General features: G+C 36.5%; 1 protein-coding gene across 1 annotated transcript in view; it reads left to right on the top strand.

The window, feature by feature from the left end:
* The window catches only part of DTWD2 (DTW domain containing 2), a 73,174-nt gene extending 70,789 nt beyond the window's left edge, over positions 1 to 2,385 (top strand). The window contains exon 6 of the mRNA XM_027546939.1: positions 1,624 to 2,385. Coding sequence (XP_027402740.1) covers positions 1,624 to 1,794 — 171 coding nt within the window. The 3' untranslated portion in view covers positions 1,795 to 2,385. The remainder of the gene's footprint in view (positions 1 to 1,623) is intronic.
* The last annotated feature ends 21,739 nt before the right edge of the window (positions 2,386 to 24,124 follow it).

Raw genomic sequence — 24,124 nt, 5'->3', positions numbered from 1 at the left:
TGGTTGAACCATATATGGGCTTATTTTTCTCCTGTGAATGAGAAATGCTGAAGTGAGTAGTCCAGGGCTGGGGATGCAGCTGAAAAGGACATCAGAGACCCAGATTTCTTTTCTTTCTGTTCATCATTGTATGTTTTTGGTTCTAATCTTCATTTTTATTGCCCTGTAGTCGCATAATGTTTATCTCACATCTAACAGTCATGTTTCAGATACGAAGAAAAGGCAAAAGCCTACGATGCCTGCTAAATCTGTCCTAATCCAAGGCCTTCCACTTACCTTGTTGGATAAACTGTCACTAGTTAGTGTAGTATTGCTAGTTGGACACATTGCCACCTTGTATGAAGTTTTGGATTTTTTTGAAATTAGGAAGAAAAGAATGGATATGGAAAAGCAACTATCAGTGAGTACCACATATTCGTAAGAATTCATTGTAAATTAAAACTTAAAAGCCCTTTGCTACCACTTATGTTGTACATGGGAGGGAATACATTTTTACTTAGACACTGTGAAATTTTTGTTGTTAAATCTATCTTTAGATTTGACTATCTAACTAAAAAGATCTGTGTATCTTTTTATTTTTTCAAAACAATCTGCATAATCAGGTTTGTTATTTAAAAGCGTTAGATCAGGTATCTCAGGCCCAAGGAAAGAATCTGATTCAAATATGTTTAAAATGCTGGCTTAATCTTTTTATTTTTTCCTAACTTTTGAATTTGAATAACTTCAAGGACATTATGGCAGCAGCAGCAGCAGCAGCAAGGACATTATGCTCCAGTTGTTTTACAACCTTCACTATTCTTGTGCTATCTTATGGGTCCATCTAGGTCACATGTTTGTGTTTTATGTCTGGCTCTATAGGTATTTGAGTTTAGACAGCTATGTATACAATTACAGTTATTTCAAATGCACCCAAACCTGAATATCTAACTGGTATGTGGGCCTTGGGTGGGCTTCCCCCGTGGCTCAGCAGTAAAGAATCCGCCTGCAATGCAGGAGACACAGAAATGCAGGTTTGATCCCTGGGTCAGAAAGATCCCCGGGAGGAGGAAATGGCAACCCATTCCAGTATACTTTCCTGCAGAATCCCATGGACAGAGGAGCCTGGAAGGCTGCAGGCCATGGGGTCGCAAAGAGTTGGACACGACTGAAGCAACTGAGCATGCATGTAGGCCATGGAGTAGTGTGAGAGAATTAGTAAACTTATCCATTGCTGCAATCATCTAATTGTTATCAAGTAGCAGGAAGCTTGTGTTAGTCTGTGATTGAAACTGAATTAACTAATTTGTACTGAAATGTCTCTTTTAGTCTGCTTGTTACAAATCAGTTATTATAATGGCACCAATTTTTGTACTGTTTGAATATATTAAAGTATAAAACTAAGTTTAGACTTTATCACCCATATAGAAAATTAGTATTTGTATCTTCTTACTGGAATTCCTTAGTGGTATGTAAGGTATGAATTTATATGAATTATTCATTTAGAAATTATCATATATTTATTAGAGTATCTATTGCTTTTCATAGTTAAGAGCTGATAATAAAAATATAATAATACCTGTTTCCAGAGAAAAAATTCATGATTTGTCACGCTTGTGTATGTTTCTTTTTTTTTTTTTTTAACAGACTTTGCTTCGCCCTCTTCAGGCTTTATGCTCTTTCCAGCTTCAGCATGGTGCTCAAATTCGCCTCAGCAAGGAACATCTTCTGAAAAATGGATTATATCCTAAGCCAATGCCAAAGAACAAACGCAAACTCAGGAAAATGGAACTATTAATGAACAGCGTTAAAATTTAGTACAATTGTTCTTATGGTGCTAGTTATGATAATCTGCAGCTGACAATACCAGGTTAACTTTTTTATACATTTTAAGTCTATGGGTTTTTGTCTAAAGAATTAAGAGTTACATACTAAACTTACCTAGAAGAAGAGAGTAATCCAAATAGCCATAAAAACAAATTTCACTTACTCAATGGAAAGCAGGATTTATTTCATTCTATATTGTTTTAAAAATGTACCTCTAATTTTTTTTTTTTTTTCCGAATCAGTAATTTGAAATGTGATTAGTTAGTTTAGCTGGGTTAGAAGTTCTTATTTATAAAATGGAATGAAAGGAAAATGGTATGCCTGATTGGTTCAGTATTGTTTCTATGGGTGTTTAATTACGTAAAGACCTACAGTAGAGGATACCTATAGCAAGTTACAGTCTTGTACATGAGCTTTATAGCTTGAAATAAGTAGCAAAAGAAAATGATAATCAAGTAATTTAGGTTGAAATTTTATTTCATAAATAAGTATTTAGGAACTAAACTTGAATTCAGCTAATGTGATTTAAGTGTGCTATTAATTGCCCTAATTTTAAAAATTAAAGTATGATTAGAAAAAGTACATTTGATATATAACATTATATTATTATGTATATAATAATATATATTATTATTGGTATTTATATACAGTAATGATTTGGTATTTCTATACATTGCAAAATGATCACTACAGTGTAGTGATCTGGTTAACATCTGTCACCATGCATAGTTACAACAAATTTTTTTCTTGTGATGAGAAGTTTTAAGATTTACTCCATTAGCAACTTTAAACTATACAATATAGTATTACTAAGTATAGTTGCCATGCTATATATTATATCCCCATGACTTAAAAAATGGGCCTTTTTGACCTTCTTCAGTCATTTCATTCCACCCTCACTTGTACTTCTGCCTCTGGAAAACACCAGTCATGTTCTGTTTATCATAGAGCTTGTCTTTATATAAGCTTCCCCCCTCCCCGGGTTCCATATATAAGTGATATCATTTCTTTTTCTTACTTCACTTTGCATAATACCCAGAAGTCCATCCATGTTTTTGGAGATGGCAAGATTTCATAATTTTTTATGAATAAATACTATTCCTTTATAGATCTACACATATTAATATATATATATATATGTATGTATACCTACGTATATATATACACACACACACACACACATACACACATAGACAAACACACACACATGCACACATGTGTTTGTATCACATTTTCTTCACCCACTGATGGATGCTTAGATTGTTGCCTTGTCTCGGCTATTGTATATAATGCTGTAATGAACATGGAGGTGCATATATCTTTTCAAGTTAGTGTTTTCTTTGGATAAATACCCAGAAGTGGGGTCACTGGGTCATATGGTAATTCTGTTTTCAATTTTTGAGGAGCCTCCATACTGTTTTCCATAGTGGCTGCATCAATTTTTATTCCCACCAATAGTGCACAAGGGTTCCCTTTTCTCTACATCCTTACTAGCATTTATTATTTATTGTCTTTTTGGTGATATGGCCATTCTAACAGGTGTGAAGTGGTAGCTCTTCGTGGTTTTTATTCGCATTTCCCTAATTATTTTGTGATGTTGAGCATCTTCTCATGTACCTGTTGGCCATCTATATGTCTTCTTTGAAAAAATGTCTGTTCAGATCATATGCCCATTTTTAAATTGGATTTTTTAATATTTAATTTTATTAATTATTTATATATTTTAGGTATTAATCCATTATTAGTATGTGACTTGCAGATATTTTTCCCTGTTTAAGTAGGTTGCTTTTTCATTTTGTTGATGATTTCCTTTGCTGTGTAAAAGTTATTCAGTTTAATGTAGTCCTACTTGTTTATTTTTTGCTTTTATTGCCTGCCTTTGCTTTTGGTGTCAGATTTAAAAAAATCATTGCCAATCCCTATGTCATAGAGCTTATTGCTTATGTTTTCTTCTAGGAGTTTTATGATTTCTGGTCTTACATTTTAGGTCATAATACATTTTGAGTTGATCTTTGTGTATAGTGTGAGATAGTGGTTCTGTTTCCTTTCTTTTGCATGTGACTGTATGTGGCTGTTTAGTTTTCCCAACAGCATTTATTGAAGAAAATTTCCATCCTTTATGGTAGACTAATTGACCATGTAAGTGTGGGTTTATTTCTGGGTTCTCTATTTTGTTTCATTTGTTTTGTGCCTGTATTGTACTTTTTTGACTACTATAGCTTTATAATGTATTTTGAAATCAAGGAGCATGATACCTCTAGCTTTGTTTTCTTTCTGAAGATTGCTTTGACTATTTAGAGTCTGTTTTGGTTTCATACACATTTTAGGATTATTTGTTCTATTTCTGTAAAAATGCCACTGGAATTTTGATAGATAAAGCACAGAATCTGTAGATTGTCTTGGATAGAGCTGTAATTTTTAACCAGGTGCGTGCCATTTTGAAATAGCAAACATTTTCATTTTTATGCAATCTGAATAATTTTAGATTTCTCAGTATTCATTGAACAGATTTGTTGACTGTGATACCCTACTGATATTGAAGTTTTCACATGGAAATAACTGTAGAATGTAAGACTACTATAATTTTGAGAACAAATTTAAATATTTTTAGTGGGCAAAAGCTTTCAATTTAAGAAAATAAATTTTCCTGTCCTCTTGGGAAAATATTTATGGGGATTTTTATATAGAATAAGAGATGTATATGTATATAGAATAAGAATTTCTAACTCACATTTACTCCAGTTATATACACATTTAGGCAAGAAGAGGGAGTTCTGGTTTTTTCTTTACTACTAGAGTTTCCTGTATATAGTTTGGAGTTGTAAAGAAAAACTAAACATTAGATTTAAAAGTAAGCTTTATACTCACACACACACATATTTAATTTTTCTAGCATACAGAGCTTTTTAAAGTCACTTACTCTCATTAAGCAGTTTTAAATACATTTAAAAAACTATCATTATTAATATTTTTAGTTACTAAAAATTTTCAAAATGTGTAGTATTATGTGAGAATTTAACAATCTGACTTTTAAAAGTTGTTACTTTTTTTTATTATATTAGTTGACTTTTAACTTCAGATGCTTTGTATTTGGTTGAGTTGCCTGGACTAGTTCCAGATTTTGTGGATTTGTAGCTGATAGAAGACTTTACATGTAGACTCTACACTTTGATGTAGGGTAGATTATTTTCTGAATTGTTATTTAAGCCATGTGGTTAACTCTGGAGAAGGCAAAGGCACCCCACTCCAGTACTCTTGCCTGGAAAATCCCATGGACTAAGGAGCCTGGTAGGCTGCAGTCCATGGGGTTGCGAAGAGTCGGACACGACTGAACGACTTCGCTTTCACTTTTCACTTTCATGCGTTGGAGAAGGAAATAGCAACCCACTCCAGTGTTCTTGCCTGGAGAATCCCAGGTTTGGGGGAGCCTGGTGGGCTGCCGTCTGTGGGGTTGCACGGAGTCGGACATGACCGAAGCGACTTAGCAGCAGTTAACTCAGAGAGTCACTTATATAAAGGTGACTGTGTGTTTCATCAGCCTGTTTGTGGTGGGTTAAAAAATCGCTGTGTATTGTGAAAATTTTATGTACATAAAGTATTGAGGACTACGGTATACAAAACAAGTCACAGTGCTTAGCAGCTTTCTGTAGCTTAGGTTATAAAATGTATTATATGGAACATGAGAATTTTATTAAGAAAAATTATGTCCCCCCACTTTAAGACTCCAAACCAGCTTTCCTTAGCTGTAACCATTACAATATTAGGGTCTTTTCCCTAAGATTTTGGAAGGAGGAAGCTCTTCACCACCACCGTTGTTAGTGAATTATGTAGAAGAGCACTTTCATATGGCTTTCTTCATCACATATCCTTTTCCTCATCACATATCCCCATTTAATGCACTAAACTGGCTGTTTAAAAATGTGATCATGTTAATAGAGAATCCTTTCCATTGAATGATGTTGAATTTCAGAAAGGTAAATTGTTGATCATGGATACAACTTCATTGGTGTAGAAGTAAATGTTATTGATTCTCTAAGTAAAACATTAGTTTTGACTTAGTAAACTTAAAAGTTTTATATAACTGGATTTTTACTATATAGAGTTATTCCTTAAAAATAGATAGGAGTTTTTAATAAATTTTTATAGATAATTGGATGTTTTTATAGATTAGTAATACTGTGCTTTTTTTTTTTTTTTTTTTGGTAATAATGTGTTTTAGATGTGTGAAACTTTGAATCTAATTGTTTGTAGCATAGGATAAGCCACTGCCTCTTAATTCCTTTAGCAGTTTTAGTAGATTATAATAGATTAAAATTTGTGCAGGAAATCAGTACTCCTTAACTTACTCTATGCTGATGACTTGGCTTCCTTAGTTTATTAAAAAAGCATATTAGAGAAACAAATAATTGTTTATTAATCTTTAATAATTGTTCACTTGAACTAACAACATAAGAATTATTTTTAAAGAAATTTTATAGTGTAAGGGATTAAAAACACTGAAATAGATATTCTTTGAATAAGAGATTATAATTTACTGTTACTTAAGAATATACTGAGGAATTTAGACATTTTTAAAAGTACATATGCCTCAGTATTATTTTCATCACAGATGAACTCTTCATTAATTTTGTATGCTAAAAGTAGTTATCCATTTCTGTCTCCAGATATGTTATTTGCAAGGTGAAAAATCTCTTATTACATTTTTTGCATATATTTAATTTTATGGGAAACATAATTGATATGAAAAAGGCAATAACTTACAATGTGAAAAATATCAGATTTTATAAATGCATATTTTTAAAGCTTTATTAAATAATTTTATTTATAAAATTGCATCTTTCTTAATATAATCAATGAAGAAGCAGTTAAAAATATACATGAAAAACCATGATTTTGAATCTAAAATGTAAGCTTGCCTTTTCACATCTCTGGATTATCTGCAATTGAAATGAAACCAGTATTTTAACATACAATTAATAGTATTGTTTAGTAACTCTTAGAATTTTTGCAAATTCAAATTCTGTGGGGCAGACAATGACAGATACTTTCACCCATGATGGGTAGTCTTTTATAAAAGAAAAATATTTAGTGAATAAAGTAAAAATAAAAATGAGTAGAAACAGTATCTTTCAGGCAAAATATATTAACAAATTGGCTATTTCTTTAATTTATAAAGGGTTCATTCAGTAAGTTAAAGTGGGAAAATTGGATTATGATGTTACTTTTTGATTTTTTAATTTGTGCTAATTGATTTCATTACTTTTCAGAGTATTGGTCTTCATTTTAGCTTAATGTTTATTAATGTTTATTCTTACAGAGTATAATAATAGTTTTTATTTAGAACTTAACATTTGTAATTCGTAATATCTAATATTCAGTAGATTAATAAAATTAATTTCCATTTTAAAAGAAATCATTACATGACTAATGACTTAATGCTTCTACTAATTTTTGTTGATAAGTTATTTGAATTATTTCAAAATTAAAATTGTTATGTTTTATTTTTATGGTGTTTATCAACATTATTATTAAAATATCTTGAATGATTAATTTGAAATATTAATATATGAATCATTCCTAGTATTTTGCATCAAAGAACAAAATGTTAGGCAATATATCTCTCCATGCATCTACCATTATTTTGGATAGTTGGCTGTGGTGCTTTAGTAGTGAAATAGGCTTTAGTATTTATAAAAATTCAAGGTCAGTATATAGTAAGAGTGTCTTACGGTCTGTCTTTTATGTCTGTTAGTAGATAAATCTTAGTCTACGTAGTGTTTCTCAGTAATTAGTCCAATAAACCATTTATTTAGTAAATATTTTTATGTAGCACTTAGTATGTATCAGGCACTATTTTAAGTACTAAAGAATATAGTGATGCTTGAAGATAGAATCCTTGTGTCCAAGAAGCTGAAGTTTGGTGGTTGGAAACAGATGTAATAAAATAATTTCAGGTATTGATAGCTGTTACAGAAGAGAGTCCAGAAGTAGAGTATGACAGTTCAGGAGAGCAGTTGGTAAAGGCCTTGCTGGACAAGGTGACTTCTCTGTTTTTTTGCTAAATGATGAGAAGGATACAGCACATAAATAATCTTAAGGAATTTTTCAGGGAAATAATCATTCAGAGGGATCAAAGGACAGGAATTTTTTTTTTAAGAGATATGCGATATTAAGGATAGCTGTCTGGGTAGATTGGTAGACTTGCTGAAGAAAAAAATGACAGATTTTTGAATCTGATTATATTTTTTCAGTGAAGAAAGTGGTAAAGTTATTAACCAAGTATGAAGAAGGCTATTGAGATATGTTTATGGAGAGAGAGAATGAGGTATTTATCGAGAGCGGGTTTACTGGGGCAAGGAGTAGGACCATTTGGCATTGTTGTGTAGCCCTTTCAGATACATGAGTATACATTTGAAGTAGATCTGTGTATGTGAGTTGTGTATGTGTGTACTCTGTGTTCTGCTGTGCTGCCTAGTCCTAGAGGAAGCAGATGATTGGATTGAGGTGTTGTTAGATGAGCCCACGAGAAGGAGAGAGGGTAAGGGAGTTGGGGGTACTGTGTTATAAACTAGACCGCAGACTCTGGGATGGATGAGGAGAGAAGGACATCTAGACCATCTGTGTGCAAAGCCTTTTCGGTTGTGTCTGACTCTGTGACCCTATGGGCTATAGCCCACCAGGCTCCTCTATCCATGAGATTCTCCAGGCAAGGGTACTGGGTTGCCGTTTCCTTCTGCAGGGGGTCTTCCCCACCCAGGGATCGAACCCATGTCTCTTATGTCTCCTGCATTGGCAGGTGGGTTCTTTACCACTAGTGCCACCTGGGAAGCCATCAAGTAAAGAGTCAAGAAGCTGTGGAATTGGATGGTCAAGTTTTGGGGTCTGGAAGTCCCCAAGAATAACAGGAGTAGTGGTGGAAAGTAGCTGCTGAATTCATGAATGAGTGAGGGGAAGTGACTGGAGGTTAATAGGTAATGTCAACAAGGAGGGAAAGGGGTGATAGTCTGGTAATGCCTTTCAAAGGTGCTATAAGTTTTTAGTGAAGAAAGAGGAAAGAACAAGTGAGTTTGATGGAAAGTGACAAGGGCCATCAAGGAGAACTACTCTGTCTCCAGGGTTTGAGGTACCAGGGATGTGAGAGGAAAAGCAGCTTCCACTTGAGAGGACCACAGAAGCAGCGTCCTAAGGGAGCAGCCAGTTGCACTTATGGTGAGGGAAACATTCAAGGATAGGAGAGCTTACTGGTAATTAGGTTGGGCATCTAATGTATTATATAAATGAGGGAAATTTTATCTATTGTGTGTGACACCGTACAAACAGTAAAGTGATATGCTGCTGCTGCTGCTGCTAAGTTGCTTCAGTCGTGTCTGACTCTGTGCGACCCCATAGACGGCAGCCCACCAGGCTTCCCCGTCCCTGGGATTCTCCAGGCAAGAACACTGGAGTGGGTTGCCATTTCCTTCTCCAATGCATGAAAGTGAAAAGTGAAAGTGAAGTTGCTCAGTCGTGTCCGACTCTAGCGACCCCATGGACTGCAGCCTACCATGCTCCTCCGTCCATGGAATTTTCTAGGCAAAAGTGATATAGGAATGTTCAAATGGTATTACATAGTCACCCTATTGATCACTGACCATGAATTCTAAAAGGTGCAGTGGAAAGATTTGTTCATTGTGTATATTTTTCCCATACTACCAAGGAATTAAATCAGTTTCTGAGGACACTGACCTAGTGTTCCACAAATTTAACTCAGTTCTGATACTCCTGAGTGCCGGGGTCCAGCCCGGGTGGATCCAGGGAATTTGAAGCAGGGACGGCGTCGGCGAGGATCAGGAAACAATTGCTTAATTAAATGTTAATTAAGGATATAAAGAGTGGTTAAATAAGGATAGCTCAGTGAGGAAATACAGTGGAGAAAAGAGGCTGAAATAAGGATAGCTCAGTGAGGAAATTCAGTGGAGAAAAGAGGCTGAATAATTCATCCAGAAGGTGAGAGAAAGAACGACATGGGGAAACCAAGCTTCGGTGAACAAGGCCCGCACTTTATTTTCCAAAGTAGTTTTTATACCTTAAGTTGTGCATAGAGGATAATGGGGGAAGGGATAGGGTCATGCAGTAAGCCAGGCTTTCTTCCTGCAAACTTATCATATGCAAAAGTTTAGGTGATTTGCATCATCTTCTGGCCCAGAGGCCTGTTAACATTTTAAGACCCTTTCTTCAGAAAACTTATTTTTCTCTAAAGGTGATTAGTCAGGCGCCACCCTCCAAAAGCATTAGATAAAGTTGCATTCCTATAGGGCAAAGGTGTGATGGGCTATAACAAGAAAAAGAATTAACTCAAGGGTCCAAGGTTACAAACATTAAAGCTACTACCTACACCAATTATATTAATCAATACACTGCCAGGGACACAGCAGGTAGGGGATATGGAAACTTAGCAGCAAACATTGGCCCAAAAAGTGAAAAACCCTTCACCAACACAATTTCTCATCAATCTTTTAACTGCCCAAAGGAATCTGTATTTAGACAGTTTAGAACGTCTCATGCCTCTCACAGTTGGGAGGCTCTGAGCAATCACATGTGGTCGGAAAAACCTATTCAGGCAGGCTAGAGGACTTCCAAAAGAGTTTGTAGGTTGAAACACTATCACACCCAGGAACTTTATTACCTGGAGCTGTAAGTTAACTTTTTTTTTTTTTTTTTTTCAGAGAGAGGTAGTAGGGCCCCCGTAAAGTCAGAGGTGTAGGTGAGAGCACAAAGCAGAAAGTAGGCAGACTCTGGTTTTGGGGGTAGATGCTCGAGAATTTTCAGGGGGACTCCTGGGGCTCGATCCCGCCTTTGCGTATGCCGAGCCTCCTTCCTCATGACCTTTGCCACGGGCGGAGCTCCTGCTCCTGGCACCTGAGAGACAGCGGTGGATTCCACAGACTACAGTCTCAACCTCCCAAGTCACTCCCCTGCCTCAGGTCCAGGTTGTCACCTGTGCCTTCTGACCAGCTGGCTGTAGACTGAAAGGTCCAACAGTCCTTGCCTTGGGTTGGATTAGTTTGCTGCAGTGGCCCACAGAACTTGGAGAAACATTTTACTTACGAGATTGGCACTTTATTATTGAAGGATGTAACTCAAGAAGAGCCAGATGGAAGAATTACATAGGACAAGGTATATAGGATGGGGCCTGGAGCTTCCATGCCCTCTCTAGGCTCATCACTCTCCCTGAATCTCCATATTTTCACCAACCTGGAAGCTCTCTAAACACTTTCCTTTTTGGATTTTTACAGAAGCTTTGTTATATAAGTATGTTTGATTAAATCAATGACCATTGGAGATTGATTCACCCTCAACCACTCTCCTCTTCATGGTCTTTCTAATTATGGCTTATTTTACTTAGAGTTATAACCTCCAGAATCATCCATGTTGTTGAAAATGGCAGAATTTCCTTTTTTAAAATCATTAAACACACACATGCACACACATACTACATTTTATTTATCCATTGAAGGACACTTAGTTCACTTCCATATTTTGGCTGTTGTGAATAATCCTGTAGTAACATGTGGGTACTGAAAGTTTCAACCCTCCAATCCTGTGGCTGGTACTCCTGGCAGCAGGCCCCCATCATTAAGTGCTTAAAAGTCACCTTGTTAACATAAACTCAGGGTTGGTTGAAAGGGGTTTGTTATAAACGTTAGGACCCCTTTATTGCTTTTATCACTTAGGAAATTCCAAAGATTTTAGGAGCTCTGTCAGAAATGAGAAAGAAGATGAAATACATATTTCTTGTTAAAAATCACAGTATCACAGTTTGTAAGGATAGGAAGAGTAGGAAACGGATTTTTAGAGAAGTCTAGTGGTGAGTCTGTAGGATGACAGATAATCTTGGAAGTTTGCATTTCTTATTGAAATGACTGGACATGTAAAGTATGATGGGACTCATCCTGAGGTCAGAACACTCAGTAAATCTTTAAATCCCAAGAATGTTTTTATATTGTTACAAAGGAATAATTGGAAAATATGATTGTATGTATTTATATAATGTGATGATTTGATATACATATGCATTATAAAATGATTACCAAGATCAAGATAATTAACACATCCATCACCTCACGTAGTTGACACTGGCAACTCTTTTGTGTATCTGGTGAGAATGCTTAGGATCTAATACACAAAGTAACTTGATATTTTTGTATACTGCAAAATGATCATCTCAATAAGTCTAGTTAATATCCATAACCATACAGAATTGCAATTTTTTTTTGCTTGCTGTGAGAACTTTCAAGATTTACTTTCATAGCAACTTTCAAATATACACATATTATTAAGTATAGTCCCCATGCTGTGTATTAGATCCTCAGAACTTATTCTTCCTGTAACTGAAAATTTGTGCCCATTGCCCTGTATCACCCTAATCCCCCCTACCCCAGCCCCTGGTAACTACCATTCTATTTTCTTTTCCAATGAAATTAGCATTTTTTTTTTAACATTTCACATATAAGTGATATCATTTAGTATTTGTCTTTCTTTATTTTACTTAGCATAGTGCCCTCCACTGTACATCCATGTTGTTGCACATGGCAGGATTTACTTCCTTTTTATGACTGAATAATATCTGTGTGTGTGTGTGTGTGTGTGTGTGTAATATTTTCTCTTAATCTGTTGACCCAATGAAGTACATTAGATTGTGTTCGTGTTTTGGCTATTGTGAAAAATGCTGTAATATGAGGATGCAGGTTTGTCTTAAAGATTCTGATTTTAATTCCTTCATATGTATACCCAGAAGTGGGATTGATGAACCATATGGTGGCTCTATTTTTTTATTTTTTGAGGAACTATCATATTGTTTTCCGTAGTGGATGTACCATTTTTACATTTCTACCTGCAGTGTTTAGGGGTTCCCTTTTCTCAACATTTTTGTTCTCTCTTGTGTTCTTGATGTGTTTTGTTTTCTTTTGTTCTCTTTTAACAGGTATGAGATGATAACTCATTGTAGTTTTAAACTTTTTTATTTCTTTATTGAAGTATAGTTAGTTTACAGTTACATTCTGCAGTATTCTTGCCTGGATAATTCCATGGTCAGAGGAGCCTGGCAGGCTACATGGCGTTGCAAAGAGTTGGACACGACTGAGTGACTAACACTAACATATTAATTTCAGGTGTACCACACAGTGATTCAATTATATATATGTATCTGTGTGTACATATATGTATCTGTGTGTGTATATGTATATATATATATATTCTTTTTCAGATTCTTTTCCATTATAGGTTACTACAGAATATTGAATATATTCCCCTGTGCTATACAGTAGGTCTTTGTTGGTGATCTGTTTTATATATAGTAGTGTACATACATTAATTCCAGCCTTCTAAATTAGACGGGATAAATTGCCCCTCCTCCTCTTTCCACTTTGGTAACCATAAGTTTGTTTTCTGTGTCTGTGAGTCTGTTTCTGCTTTATAAATAAGTTCATTTGTATTTTTTATTCCACATATAAGCGATGTCATGATACTTGTTTTTCTCTGACTTCACTTAGCATGATAAACTCTTAAGTCCATCCATGTTGCTACAAATGGTGTTATTTTGTTCTTTTTTAATGGCTGAGTAATAATTCCATTATACACGCGTGCATACACACACACACACCCCACTTCTATAACCATTCATCTGTCAGTGGACATTTAAATTCCTTCCATGTCTTGGCTATTGTAAATAGTGATGCAGTGAACATTGGGGTGCATGTATCTTTTTGAATTATAGTTTTCTCTGGATATATGCCCAGGGGTGGGATTGCAGGATCATATGTTAACTCTGTTTTTAATTTTTTAAGGAACTTCCATACTGTTCTCCATAGTGGCTGCATAATTATGGTTTTGATTTTCATTTCTCTGATGATTAGTAGAATAAGACCCAACTGTATACATTCCATAAGATGCTCCAAACATTTTAAAAGTCAAGACAAGGTTAAAGGTAAAAGGTTGGAAAGAGATATACCATGCAGATTTTGACTTTTTAAATTTTCTAATCCATGTTATTTTATCCTTCATCCAGCATATATATATTTAACACCTAGTAGCTGTCAGGTACTGTCTTAAGTACAATGTTGTATGTTTTAAAAAATCTAGTTATTTGGATTTCCCTTTATTTTGAAGTTAGGAAAAGTTGAGAGTGGTAGGAGATTTTCACATAAATGTTTGTTCCTAAAAAAGTCTTATTCTTAAAGGAAAAAAGCCAACTTGCACAGCCTGACTGTCCAGTTAATTCTTTTTTTATGGTTATAAATGTCTACCAGAAAAAAACAGAATACTTTTAGTCACAGTGGTAGGCATCAGCAGTCTTTAGTAAATCCTTTAATCCTGTCTGGATCTTTATAAGGAAGGATATAACAGTAATATTTTATATGTATTTGTTTGATTAAAAAGTTGTTTCAATGCTTGTGATCTAGTCATTAATTCTTTAATGTATTACTTTAGAAACCATGTCACACTTACTTCCTTTCTGAATGGGGAATGGAATCTGAGTTTTCCTCTTGAGTGCAGGATGTTATTCTCAACATGTGGTGAATCCCTGTCAGAAATGAATAAAAGCTTCATTAGATGTTTCTTATAAAGAAAATTAATTTTCTTTTCTTAACCTACTTCACTTTATTATCAAAATATAATCAGAAAAAGGATTATAATATATGTTGACAGGGCTTTCCTGCAGAGAGGTTGTTCCAGTTGACTTGCTGATTTCTACAGGAAAATTCCTTGCCTAGTGCATAATTTAGGTATGGTAGTAGCAAGGGACTGCACTGACCAATGATTTCAGTGAAGAAATCATGTTAAAACCAAAATATTTCATGTAAAATGTATGATTTCCTTAATGTTCTTATTTAATATTTAATAAATCCAGCCCTGAAGGATAGTCTTTGAAATGCAAGTTCAGCTACCTGACTGATACTTTTGCATGCCACAATTAGAGCTGTCAAAACAGTCTTTTAAAAATAGAACCAGAAAGAGATTGAGTGCTTGTTGTCTGAAGTTGTACTAACATTACTTGATGTGAATACAGGATTTGCACAAAAGATGAGGCTAGAAAAAACTTTCTGGCTCTAAGTACAGCACTACCCATAACATGCATCAAAGGAAGCGTGTATTTTTCAAGGCTATGGTGAGATCTTTTAATTATTTAGATATATATATGAAAAAGCAGGCATAGCCCAAAAAAAATTATGAAGAAACATGTAGGTAAACATTTCTGATATTTGCTTATGGAACAAAGAGCCTCAAATATGTTGTTATAATATGGAAAAGAAAATAGGGCGATATATGGAGAATCCTAAAATAGTTATTCATAAAGGACATCATACATCTGACAGAACTGCTTTTAATTTATTATCTTAGGACTGCATAGAGAAAGTGAAGTAAGGTAATAAATAGCTCATCAATTCCTAGTCTTTTCTTTTGCAAAACATATTTTTAAATGATCAAAATCTGAAATGTTTCCTAATTCACAAATAAAGTTCTCATTCTGCATTGCTAAGAATCCAGCAATCAGCCAAACAGAATTGCATAATTTAGATATAGTTCTTGCATTTAGGTTGGATATAGATACAGTTTTTGCATCAATTTTTTGCTCCTCTTTCACCTTTTTTGCCCATATATTTAAAGCAGTCTAGAAAAATTCTCTCCCTTTCTCTCCCTCCCTCTCTGCATTCTTATAGTGACTTAACCTGATGTTATTGTAAGCCGGGTTCCTGACTGTCAGATATCAAAATTCTGATAGAAATTTTGTGACAAATTCTGTAGCAGCATCTCAAACATAATGTCAGGGGGTAAATCGCCCCACTCCTTTTAAGTAGAAAATGAATGATAAAATCTGTACTGTAATATCAAGTGTTCTGCTCTCAAACTGCCTAACTTGCTCAAAAGTCAGGAAGAGCAAAGAGAAACATTGGTCCCTGCAGTATGTGAAATTTTAAAATGTGTATGTTACCTTTTGAAGGAGAAACTAAATTGTTGTTTAAAGGTTTTTGGCTAAAAGCTTTACTATCTACTCCCCAGTAACTCTCCCTTGGCTTCATATTGTGATTATCTCCAGCTGAGTGCTGGAGATGGGCCAGCTATGGTTGGTCACTGCATTAGAGTGCAGGGAGTACCTGTACCTGAGGTGAACTGTTAAGAAAGTGAAACTCTCAGGCCCAGCAGAAGAAGAGCCCTTAAGGGCACTTGGCAGTTCCATTAGCAGTTACGCCAAAAAGAGAAAACCCTGTGGAGCCTGGACCAGGCTGACGCATGCTCATCCTCCCTGTGCAGAAAGAGTGCTCTGGATTGTGGAGATGCTGCTGCCCAGGATCCTTAACATCCTGTGATCTCTTTCAGGGTTGCCTTTCTAGATGTGGGGTTTTCGTTACTGTATCTTTAGAGCTCCTCATGAAAAACGGATGTGTTCTCTTCAAAAGCGCCAGACACATGTGATTAAGAAAGAAAAAGTAAATGTGTGCTGATCTACAAAGACCCTCATAAACTAGAGATAGCAGAAAGAGAAGGGGGCATGAAGGTCTTTCAGAGAAGCGGGAAGTTCAAGCCCCTGAAATGCTGCACCTACAGCTATCAGTCTTGAGAATATTAAGCCCCTCCCCAGATCACAAAGATTCCTTTATGAAATACTCATGGTAGAGAATTTTTATAAAATCATTAAAAGTGATTTCTTAAAAATATACCTGCCTATATACATCCCGAGGAGCACTGTCCCTATCAGAATAGTCAGGTGAAGATGTTACACACATTTTCCACAATATTTTAGAAATCTTCCTGAATTGCATCCAGAATACAGGTCAATTTTTTCATATTCTTAAAGGTAAGAAAGTTATCTCTTGATTGTTGATTTATTATTCAAATACTTTAGCTCAAAATAGGAAAGTGGAAATCAACCTAACTTTACTGCAAAAATATGGTGAAGAAATTATTGTTTCTTTTGAGTGAAAAAGAAAATGCAGGCACTTTGCCATTTCTGTACATCAAGCCTGATTTCTCATGTAGTATAAATTCTTTATGAAGGAGTCTGTTGATGTGAAAGAAAAAGTCCATATTTGCATTACTTTTGCATCAGATATTTAGACATTTAAGGCTTCTAAGTGTTATGGATTTCTTCTGATTTGTTTAATTACTGATTAATATTTATTATATTAAGTTTTTGGCCCCCCAAAATCATCTTAATGTGTTTGCTCAGTCTGTGACAAAATAATTGCTAAAGTTTGTTCATGTTAATTTTATTTTATAATCATCTTTTCTTTCATCTATATTTGACTCCTTAATAATTAAATCTATTTTAATGAACTAAGTCTTAGCTTTTCAACATTTTCATAGGTCTTCCAGATAATTAGATAACTTACCATTCCTTATATAACTGTGAATTATTAAAACTTCCAAAGAGCCCAAACTTCTCTACCTTAATATAACTTCAACTGTATGAGCTTTTAGCAGGTCAAAATACCTTTCAAAAAACCAATTTTTTGATCAGTATCATAACCAGTTACCTGATATGAAGCAACAAGAATGTGCAAGAATGATATCAAGACTTTACTAGCAGATTTTTGTTGTTCTTGAACAGGTAACTGCAAGTTGTAATGTTGCAGTATTTTCTGTTTTAGTCAGTCTTCTTTTTTATAATGACTGAGCACAGTACATACTTACAGTATTTTTCTATAACCAAAAAAAAGGAGCTTCTGGTTGTGAAATTGCAGCTTACTTGCTGTCACTGGACCCTGTTTTGTTACTGATTACTGAGAGTTCTGATGAAGGGGAGTTGCTAGTAAATGCATTTGTGGCTAGATTTCCATCCTGCCTAAACCCCCATTGTACTTTCAACCCTGGGGGGTTGAACTTGATCATATTTAAACCTCAGTGACTCTCTTTTCATCTTTTTTCACTTGAAAGCCTAGATCTTCCTTTTTCTCTAAAACCTCATCTTGCCATGTGTGCTCAGTTGTATCCTACTCTTTGCAACCCTATGGACCGTAAGCCACCAGGTTCCTCTATCCATGGGGTTTTCCAGGCAAGAATACTGGGGTGGGTTTCCATTTCCTACTCCAGGAGATCTTCCCTACTCAGAGATTGAACCCATGTCTGTTGCATTTCCTACATTGACAGGCAGATTCTTTACCACTGTGTCACCTGGGAATCTCAAAGCCTCATCGAGGTCCATTTAAATAAGGCCTCAAAAGAGTGATTGGACAGTAAGTACACTCAGGCCTGTAATAGCATCTGTTGAAGAAAACATATAGTGGGGAGAAGCAATAGGAGAATTGGGTTTCTCACTGACATTCACCTGCTGAAGCAGAGCACAGAAATATTTTTAACAGTGCTGAGTGAAGGCCCTGGCCCTTGGGATGTAGAATTTTAAAAATTAATTATTGGAGGATGTATCAGCCCATCCCCTGCCATGATCAGGAGCTGGTATCCAAGCCTTAGGGCTACAGCTGTATAACACGGTAGAATCTACACTTGTTCCATCCCCTTGGTATTTGCTAAATCATCTCTCTACAGAGGCTAGCCACCTTTCTGTGGAGCCTCTCTGCATTCTCAACCTTGTTCACCATTCTGTCTCACACAGTAAGGTGGCCATTGATAGATGAGAGCAAATGTTGCCTTAATCCACTTCTCATCATGACCCTGTGTTCCTCTTACCAAAGCATCCAGTCATTAGTCCTAGGGAAGGTGGTGAGTGGGACATCAATTTGGGGTACTTCTCGTATCAGTTTTGTCACAGGCTCACTCAAGAGAATTGCTCCCTCGTGGTAGAGAGGCTATGATGAAACAATTTGTTTTAGATATGTGGATATGACATTGGTGGCCTGAGCACTAACTTTTTTTTTTTTTTTTTTAACAACGTGCACATGGTTTAATTTAAAAAAAAAAATGCCAGTTGCTAGCATTTCACATTGGGAATCTCACTTAAAATTTAAGATTTCTCTTTTCTTTTAAAAAATTGAAAAAGTTTGCCTCCTTGAGCCTATGTTCCTTCATGGCGACAGATGGAGGTCAGTGTTGCCTGTCCCCTTTGGACGTGCATTCTTCTGTGTCCATTTTTCCCTGGCCTAGAGCACAGTCACTTGTATTATTGCCTAGCTCCTGTGTTTATTTGGGTCTGAACCTTTTGTTTTAGAACCTCACTGAATGTGTGACTGCTGATGTATTGCTTTCAAGTCTGTCTAATCTAAAGGTACAAAAATGGGCCAGATTAACAGCACCCCACTCCAGTACTCTTGCCTGGAAAATCCCATGGACGGAGGAGCCTGGTAGGCTGCAGCTCATGGGGTCGCTAAGAGTCGGACCTGACTGAGAGACTTCACTTTCACTTTTCACTTTCGTGCATTGGAGAAGGAAATGGCAAGCCACTCCAGTGTTTTGCCTGGAGAATCTCAGGGATGGGGGAGCCTGGTGGGCTGCTGTCTATGGGGTCGCACAGAGTCAGACACGACTGAAGTGACTTAGCAGCAGTAGTCATAAAAATATTGTTTCTAAGATGTTTTCAGTTTATACTTTGGACTTGGCAATTTGCCGAAAGTGTTAGTGTAAGTTTTTAGTAGAGAATAATCGTATTTCTATATGAACTGAATTGCTCATTCAAAATCTTTGTTCCTTGGGGGTGGAAGCAAGGTTAGGGAGGACATTTCCTGCTGCTGCTGCTCTCTGCACTTAAAACCTTTTACACAATTTTGATTGCTGGAGTACTTGAGTAAAAATTTTATTGTATAGGGATGATGCACAAATTGTTTTGAAGGAATAGTGTTTGTCGTGAACATAAGTGACAGTAGCATAAGACAGCAGGTTAGTGGAGTCTTATGAAGCATTGGGCTTCCTGGGTAGCTCAAATGGTAAAGAATATGCCTGAATACAGGAAGCCTGGGTTTGACTGCTGGGTTGGGAAGATCCCGTGGAGAAGGGCATTGTAACCCACTCCAGTATTCTTGTGTGAAGAATTCCATGGACAGAACAGCCTGGTGGGTTACAGTCCATAGGGTTGCAAAGAGTTGGACACAACTGAGCGATTTTACTCACTTCATTAGGCACTGGATATAACCGACCCCATATTCAGAGACTGCTCACCTTCCACTGTTCTCCATACTTTCCTAGAATGTTTGTATCTGGGGGGAGTAGGGCATATTGAAGATGCATGCCAGAGACTAAAGCAAAAGTGATTATGGTTCTGTTGCTTTCTGGTAAATCTGAAGACTTTTATGCGAGATCTTGACACTATTTCATTCTTGCTTTTCCTCCTAAGTTGAGACAAGGTGCTAAAAGCATATGTTATAGAATGAGCATCTGAGGAAGTATTCTAAATTTGGTAAATGAATGTAAAACTGTTGAAGTGGCTAGCTTTTCTGGAGAGCATCAAGAGTAGGGTGTGTGTGGAGCAGTAAATGAGGCAGAGAAAAAATGGGATGCAGAGAGGGAAAGAGAGAGATAGGGAGAGAATGCCCATGTGTGCGTGTAGTATGTAATATTGAAGAATTTTAGGGAAGAATTAACACTGAATTGGGAACAATTCTGGGCATCTGTGAGATGCAACTGACTATAGAATTAAAATGCCAAAGCCTTCTTTTGCTTGCTTTTCTATACATCTGTTCTCCTGGCTGCTACTGACATTTGTACTTTTTGAGTCTTTTAAGAAATTTTAAGGTGAAGTAACTGATCAGGTCTGTAAGTATTACTCGAAAGATGAGGCAAAATCACAATTGCATTGACTTTTGGAAAACTGTTGATCTGAATGTGAAGTGACATCTAAGAGGCAAGTGGGGCAGAGCTGTTAGCAGATTGTAGATGGTTCATTTCCAAGGCCATGCAGTTATTTCAGTATTGACCCAAGTCTGCAAACACTGTGTGGAAGTATCCATTTCCTTTTTATTTTCAGCTCACAACAAACCAAAAAAATTGTACTACATTTGGAATCATCAGTTGCCTTTCATGATGAAATCAAAGATATGTAAGTTGAAATCTTAATATGAAGATTTTATTTATGAAAAATTTAAATGATTATATTTCTGAAAAGCACTCCAATTTATAACTTGAAGATATAAAAATATAATGTAAGCTTATTCAGTTAGTTAAAAAAACAATATAAAATAACAACACATCAATGGTAAACGGTGTAATACAATATATGTCCACCTGGTCTGTATATTTTAGTAGTAAAGTTCAGTTCAGTTCAGTTCAGTCACACAGTCGTGTCCGACTCTTTGCGACCCCATGAATCGCAGGACGCCAGGCCTCCCTGTCCATCACCAACTCCCGGAGTTCACTCAAACTCACGTCCATTGAGTTGGTGATGCCATCCAGCCATCTCATCCTCTCTCGTCCCCTTCTCCTCCTGCCCCCAATCCCTCCCAGCATTGGAGTCTTTTCCAATGAGTCAACTCTTCACATGAGCTGGCCAGAGTACTGGAGTTTCAGCTTTAGCATCATTCCTTCCAAAGAACACCGAGGGCTGATCTCCTTTAGAATGGACTGGTTAGTAGTAAAGGGAGAACCTTAATTCAAATGTTTAAAAGATAATCTTTAATTGACATGGTTATTAATCTAAATGTGGGTGCTTGAAAGGAAAAAAGACACAGAGAACCTCACAGGTACCAGATCATCTTAATGGAAGCTTGAAACCTGAGAGAAAAATTATCTAATGTCCTGGTCAAAAAAATGCTTCTAAACCCTATAAGCTGATGCAGAATTCATCAGGGTTATAAACCAATAATCACTTTTAGGGGCCAGTTTCTATAAGCTACACTAGCTTCTAGTGTAATGATATAATCTTACTAACTTGTGCATCCTGTGTTGTCACATGGTAAATACTAAGTTAATGACAAGAAGATGAATGATTTATTTAGATGCTAAGATTCTGGTTTGGTGTTATGGTAGCTTATAATTCAGAGAAGTTTAAAATGTAAGCGTATTATTGGATACCCATGACTCTGACTTGCTTATTAGATAACCTAAAAATTCATATGGTTAAACTAAGAAAATAGTGTGAAGTCCTTCTGAAAGCCTGATTTCTGGAGGGGTTCCTAATCATAGAAGTAAAAAAGGACTTTGGGGAAATAACTCTGTGTGCTCATTTTTCCCACCTAGTATTTTTATTTGTGTGAAATCAGATTAATATAATCATCAAAGAAACCTCTAGAAGAATAGGATAAGACTACAGGGAGTGACAGGAAGTCATAAATCATTCTCTCTAGTAGGCTATGTGTGGAAGGGAGGAAGCACAAATTTCACTGATTTGTAGAGGGCGACTTCATTTTCACTTTCACTTTTTCACTTTATGTAAAATAGCAGATCTTTTCTAACTCTGGTTTTGGAGCTTCCTTCTTTCCATGGATTTATCTTGGTGTTACTGCTCATTTAGTGGAGTGCCCTGGAGCTGGGGTCAGGTGACTACTCTTTGAGGGCCAAATCAGGTCTTCCACTTGTTTTTGAAAGGCTCTGAAATTGAGAATGGCTTTTATATTTTAAATGGTTGAAAAAAAAAATCAAAGGAAGAATAATGTTTAGTAACAGGTCAAAATTGTATAAAGTCTAAATTTCAGTGTCCACAACTGCATTTTTATTGGCTCATAGCTGCTTTCATTTATTTACATATTATCTGTGGCTGCTATCACACATCAGTGGGAATGAATACTTGCTGTAGAGACTGAATGGTTGGTTAAGCCTAAAATATTAACTGTCTGGTCCCTTACTGAAGTTGGCCAATCCCTGACTTAAAGCATGGAATTCAGGAAGAACACCATGATGTTCTTCTCAAGATCTGGGCATCAGTGATGGTTTTAGAAAAGGCAGAGGAACCAGAGATCAAATTGCCAACATCCTCTGGATCATAGAAAAAGCAAGAGAGTTCCAGAAAAACATCTATTTCTGCTTTATTGACTATGCCAAAGCCTTTGGCTGTGTGGATCACAATAAACTGTGGAAAATTCTGAAAGAGATGGGAATACCAGACCACCTGACCTGCCTCTTGAGAAATTTGTATGCAGGTCAGGAAGCAACAGTTAGAACTGGACATGGAACAACAGACTGGTTCCAAATAGGAAAAGGAGTTCGTCAAGGCTGTATACTGTCACCCTGTTTATTTAACTTATATGCAGAGTACATCATGAGAAACGCTGGACTGGAAGAAACACAAACTGGAATCAAGATTGCCAGGAGAAATATCAATAACCTCAGATATGCAGATGACACCACCCTTATGGCAGAAAGTGAAGAGGAACTCAAAAGCCTCTTAATGAAAGTGAAAGAAGAGAGTGAAAAAGTTGGCTTAAAGCTCAACATTCAGAAAACGAAGATCATGGCATCTGGTCCCATCACTTCATGGGAAATAGATGGAGAAACAGTGAAAACAGTGTCAGACTTTATTTTTCTGGGCTCCAAAATCACTACAGACGGTGACTGGAGCCATGAAATTAAAAGACGCTTACTCCTTGGAAGGAAAGTTATGACCAACCTAGATAGCATATTCAAAAGCAGAGACATTACTTTGCTAACAAAGGTTTGTCTAGTCAAGGCTATGGTTTTTCCAGTGGTCATGTATGGATGGGAGAGTTGGACTGTGAAAAAGGCTGAGCACCGAAGAATTGATGCTTTTGAACTGTGGTGTTGGAGAAGACTCTTGAGAGTCCCTTGGACTGCAAGGAGATCCAACCAGTCCATTCTGAAGATCAGCCCTAGAATTTCTTTGGAAGGAATGATGCTAAAGCTGAAACTCCAGTACTTTGGCCACCTCATGCAAAGAGTTGACTCATTGGAAAAGACTCTGATGCTGGGAGGGATTGGGGGCAGGAGGAGAAGGGGATGACAGAGGATGAGATGGCTGGATGGCATCACTGACTCGATGGATGTGAGTCTCAGTGAACTCCGGGAGTTGGTGATGGACAGGGAGGCCTGGCATGCTGTGATTCATGGGGTCGCAAAGAGTCAGACTCAACTGAGCGAATGATCTGATCTGATCTGACATAAAATCACCTGTGACAATTGTAAAAATGCAGATTCCTGGGTTCCAATGACACTTTCTACTAAATAGAAACTCATGGAGCCAAGTAGCCTGTGGATTTTGCATTTAACTAGTGCTCATTCGGGTAGTTTTTCCAACCAGTATGGAACCAGAATCTTTGCATTGTGTAGGTAAAGGGAACTGAGCTTCTGGATGCCTAGAACTGACACAGGGTATATAGGCTTCCTGGTTTTACATGACATGTTCATAGATTATCTAAGATAGGCTGGAGCATTCTCTTGGAATTCTACTTTTTTCCTGTGACCTCTTCTCATTTGCAGAGCTCCTAGGAAGCCTTGTTATTGAAAT

Source organism: Bos indicus x Bos taurus, chromosome 7 (genome assembly GCF_003369695.1).
Source record: "Bos indicus x Bos taurus breed Angus x Brahman F1 hybrid chromosome 7, Bos_hybrid_MaternalHap_v2.0, whole genome shotgun sequence".
Lineage (NCBI taxonomy): Eukaryota > Metazoa > Chordata > Mammalia > Artiodactyla > Bovidae > Bos > Bos indicus x Bos taurus.
Note: the sequence above shows the minus strand (reverse complement) of the source record. Positions and strands in the feature narration are given on the sequence as shown.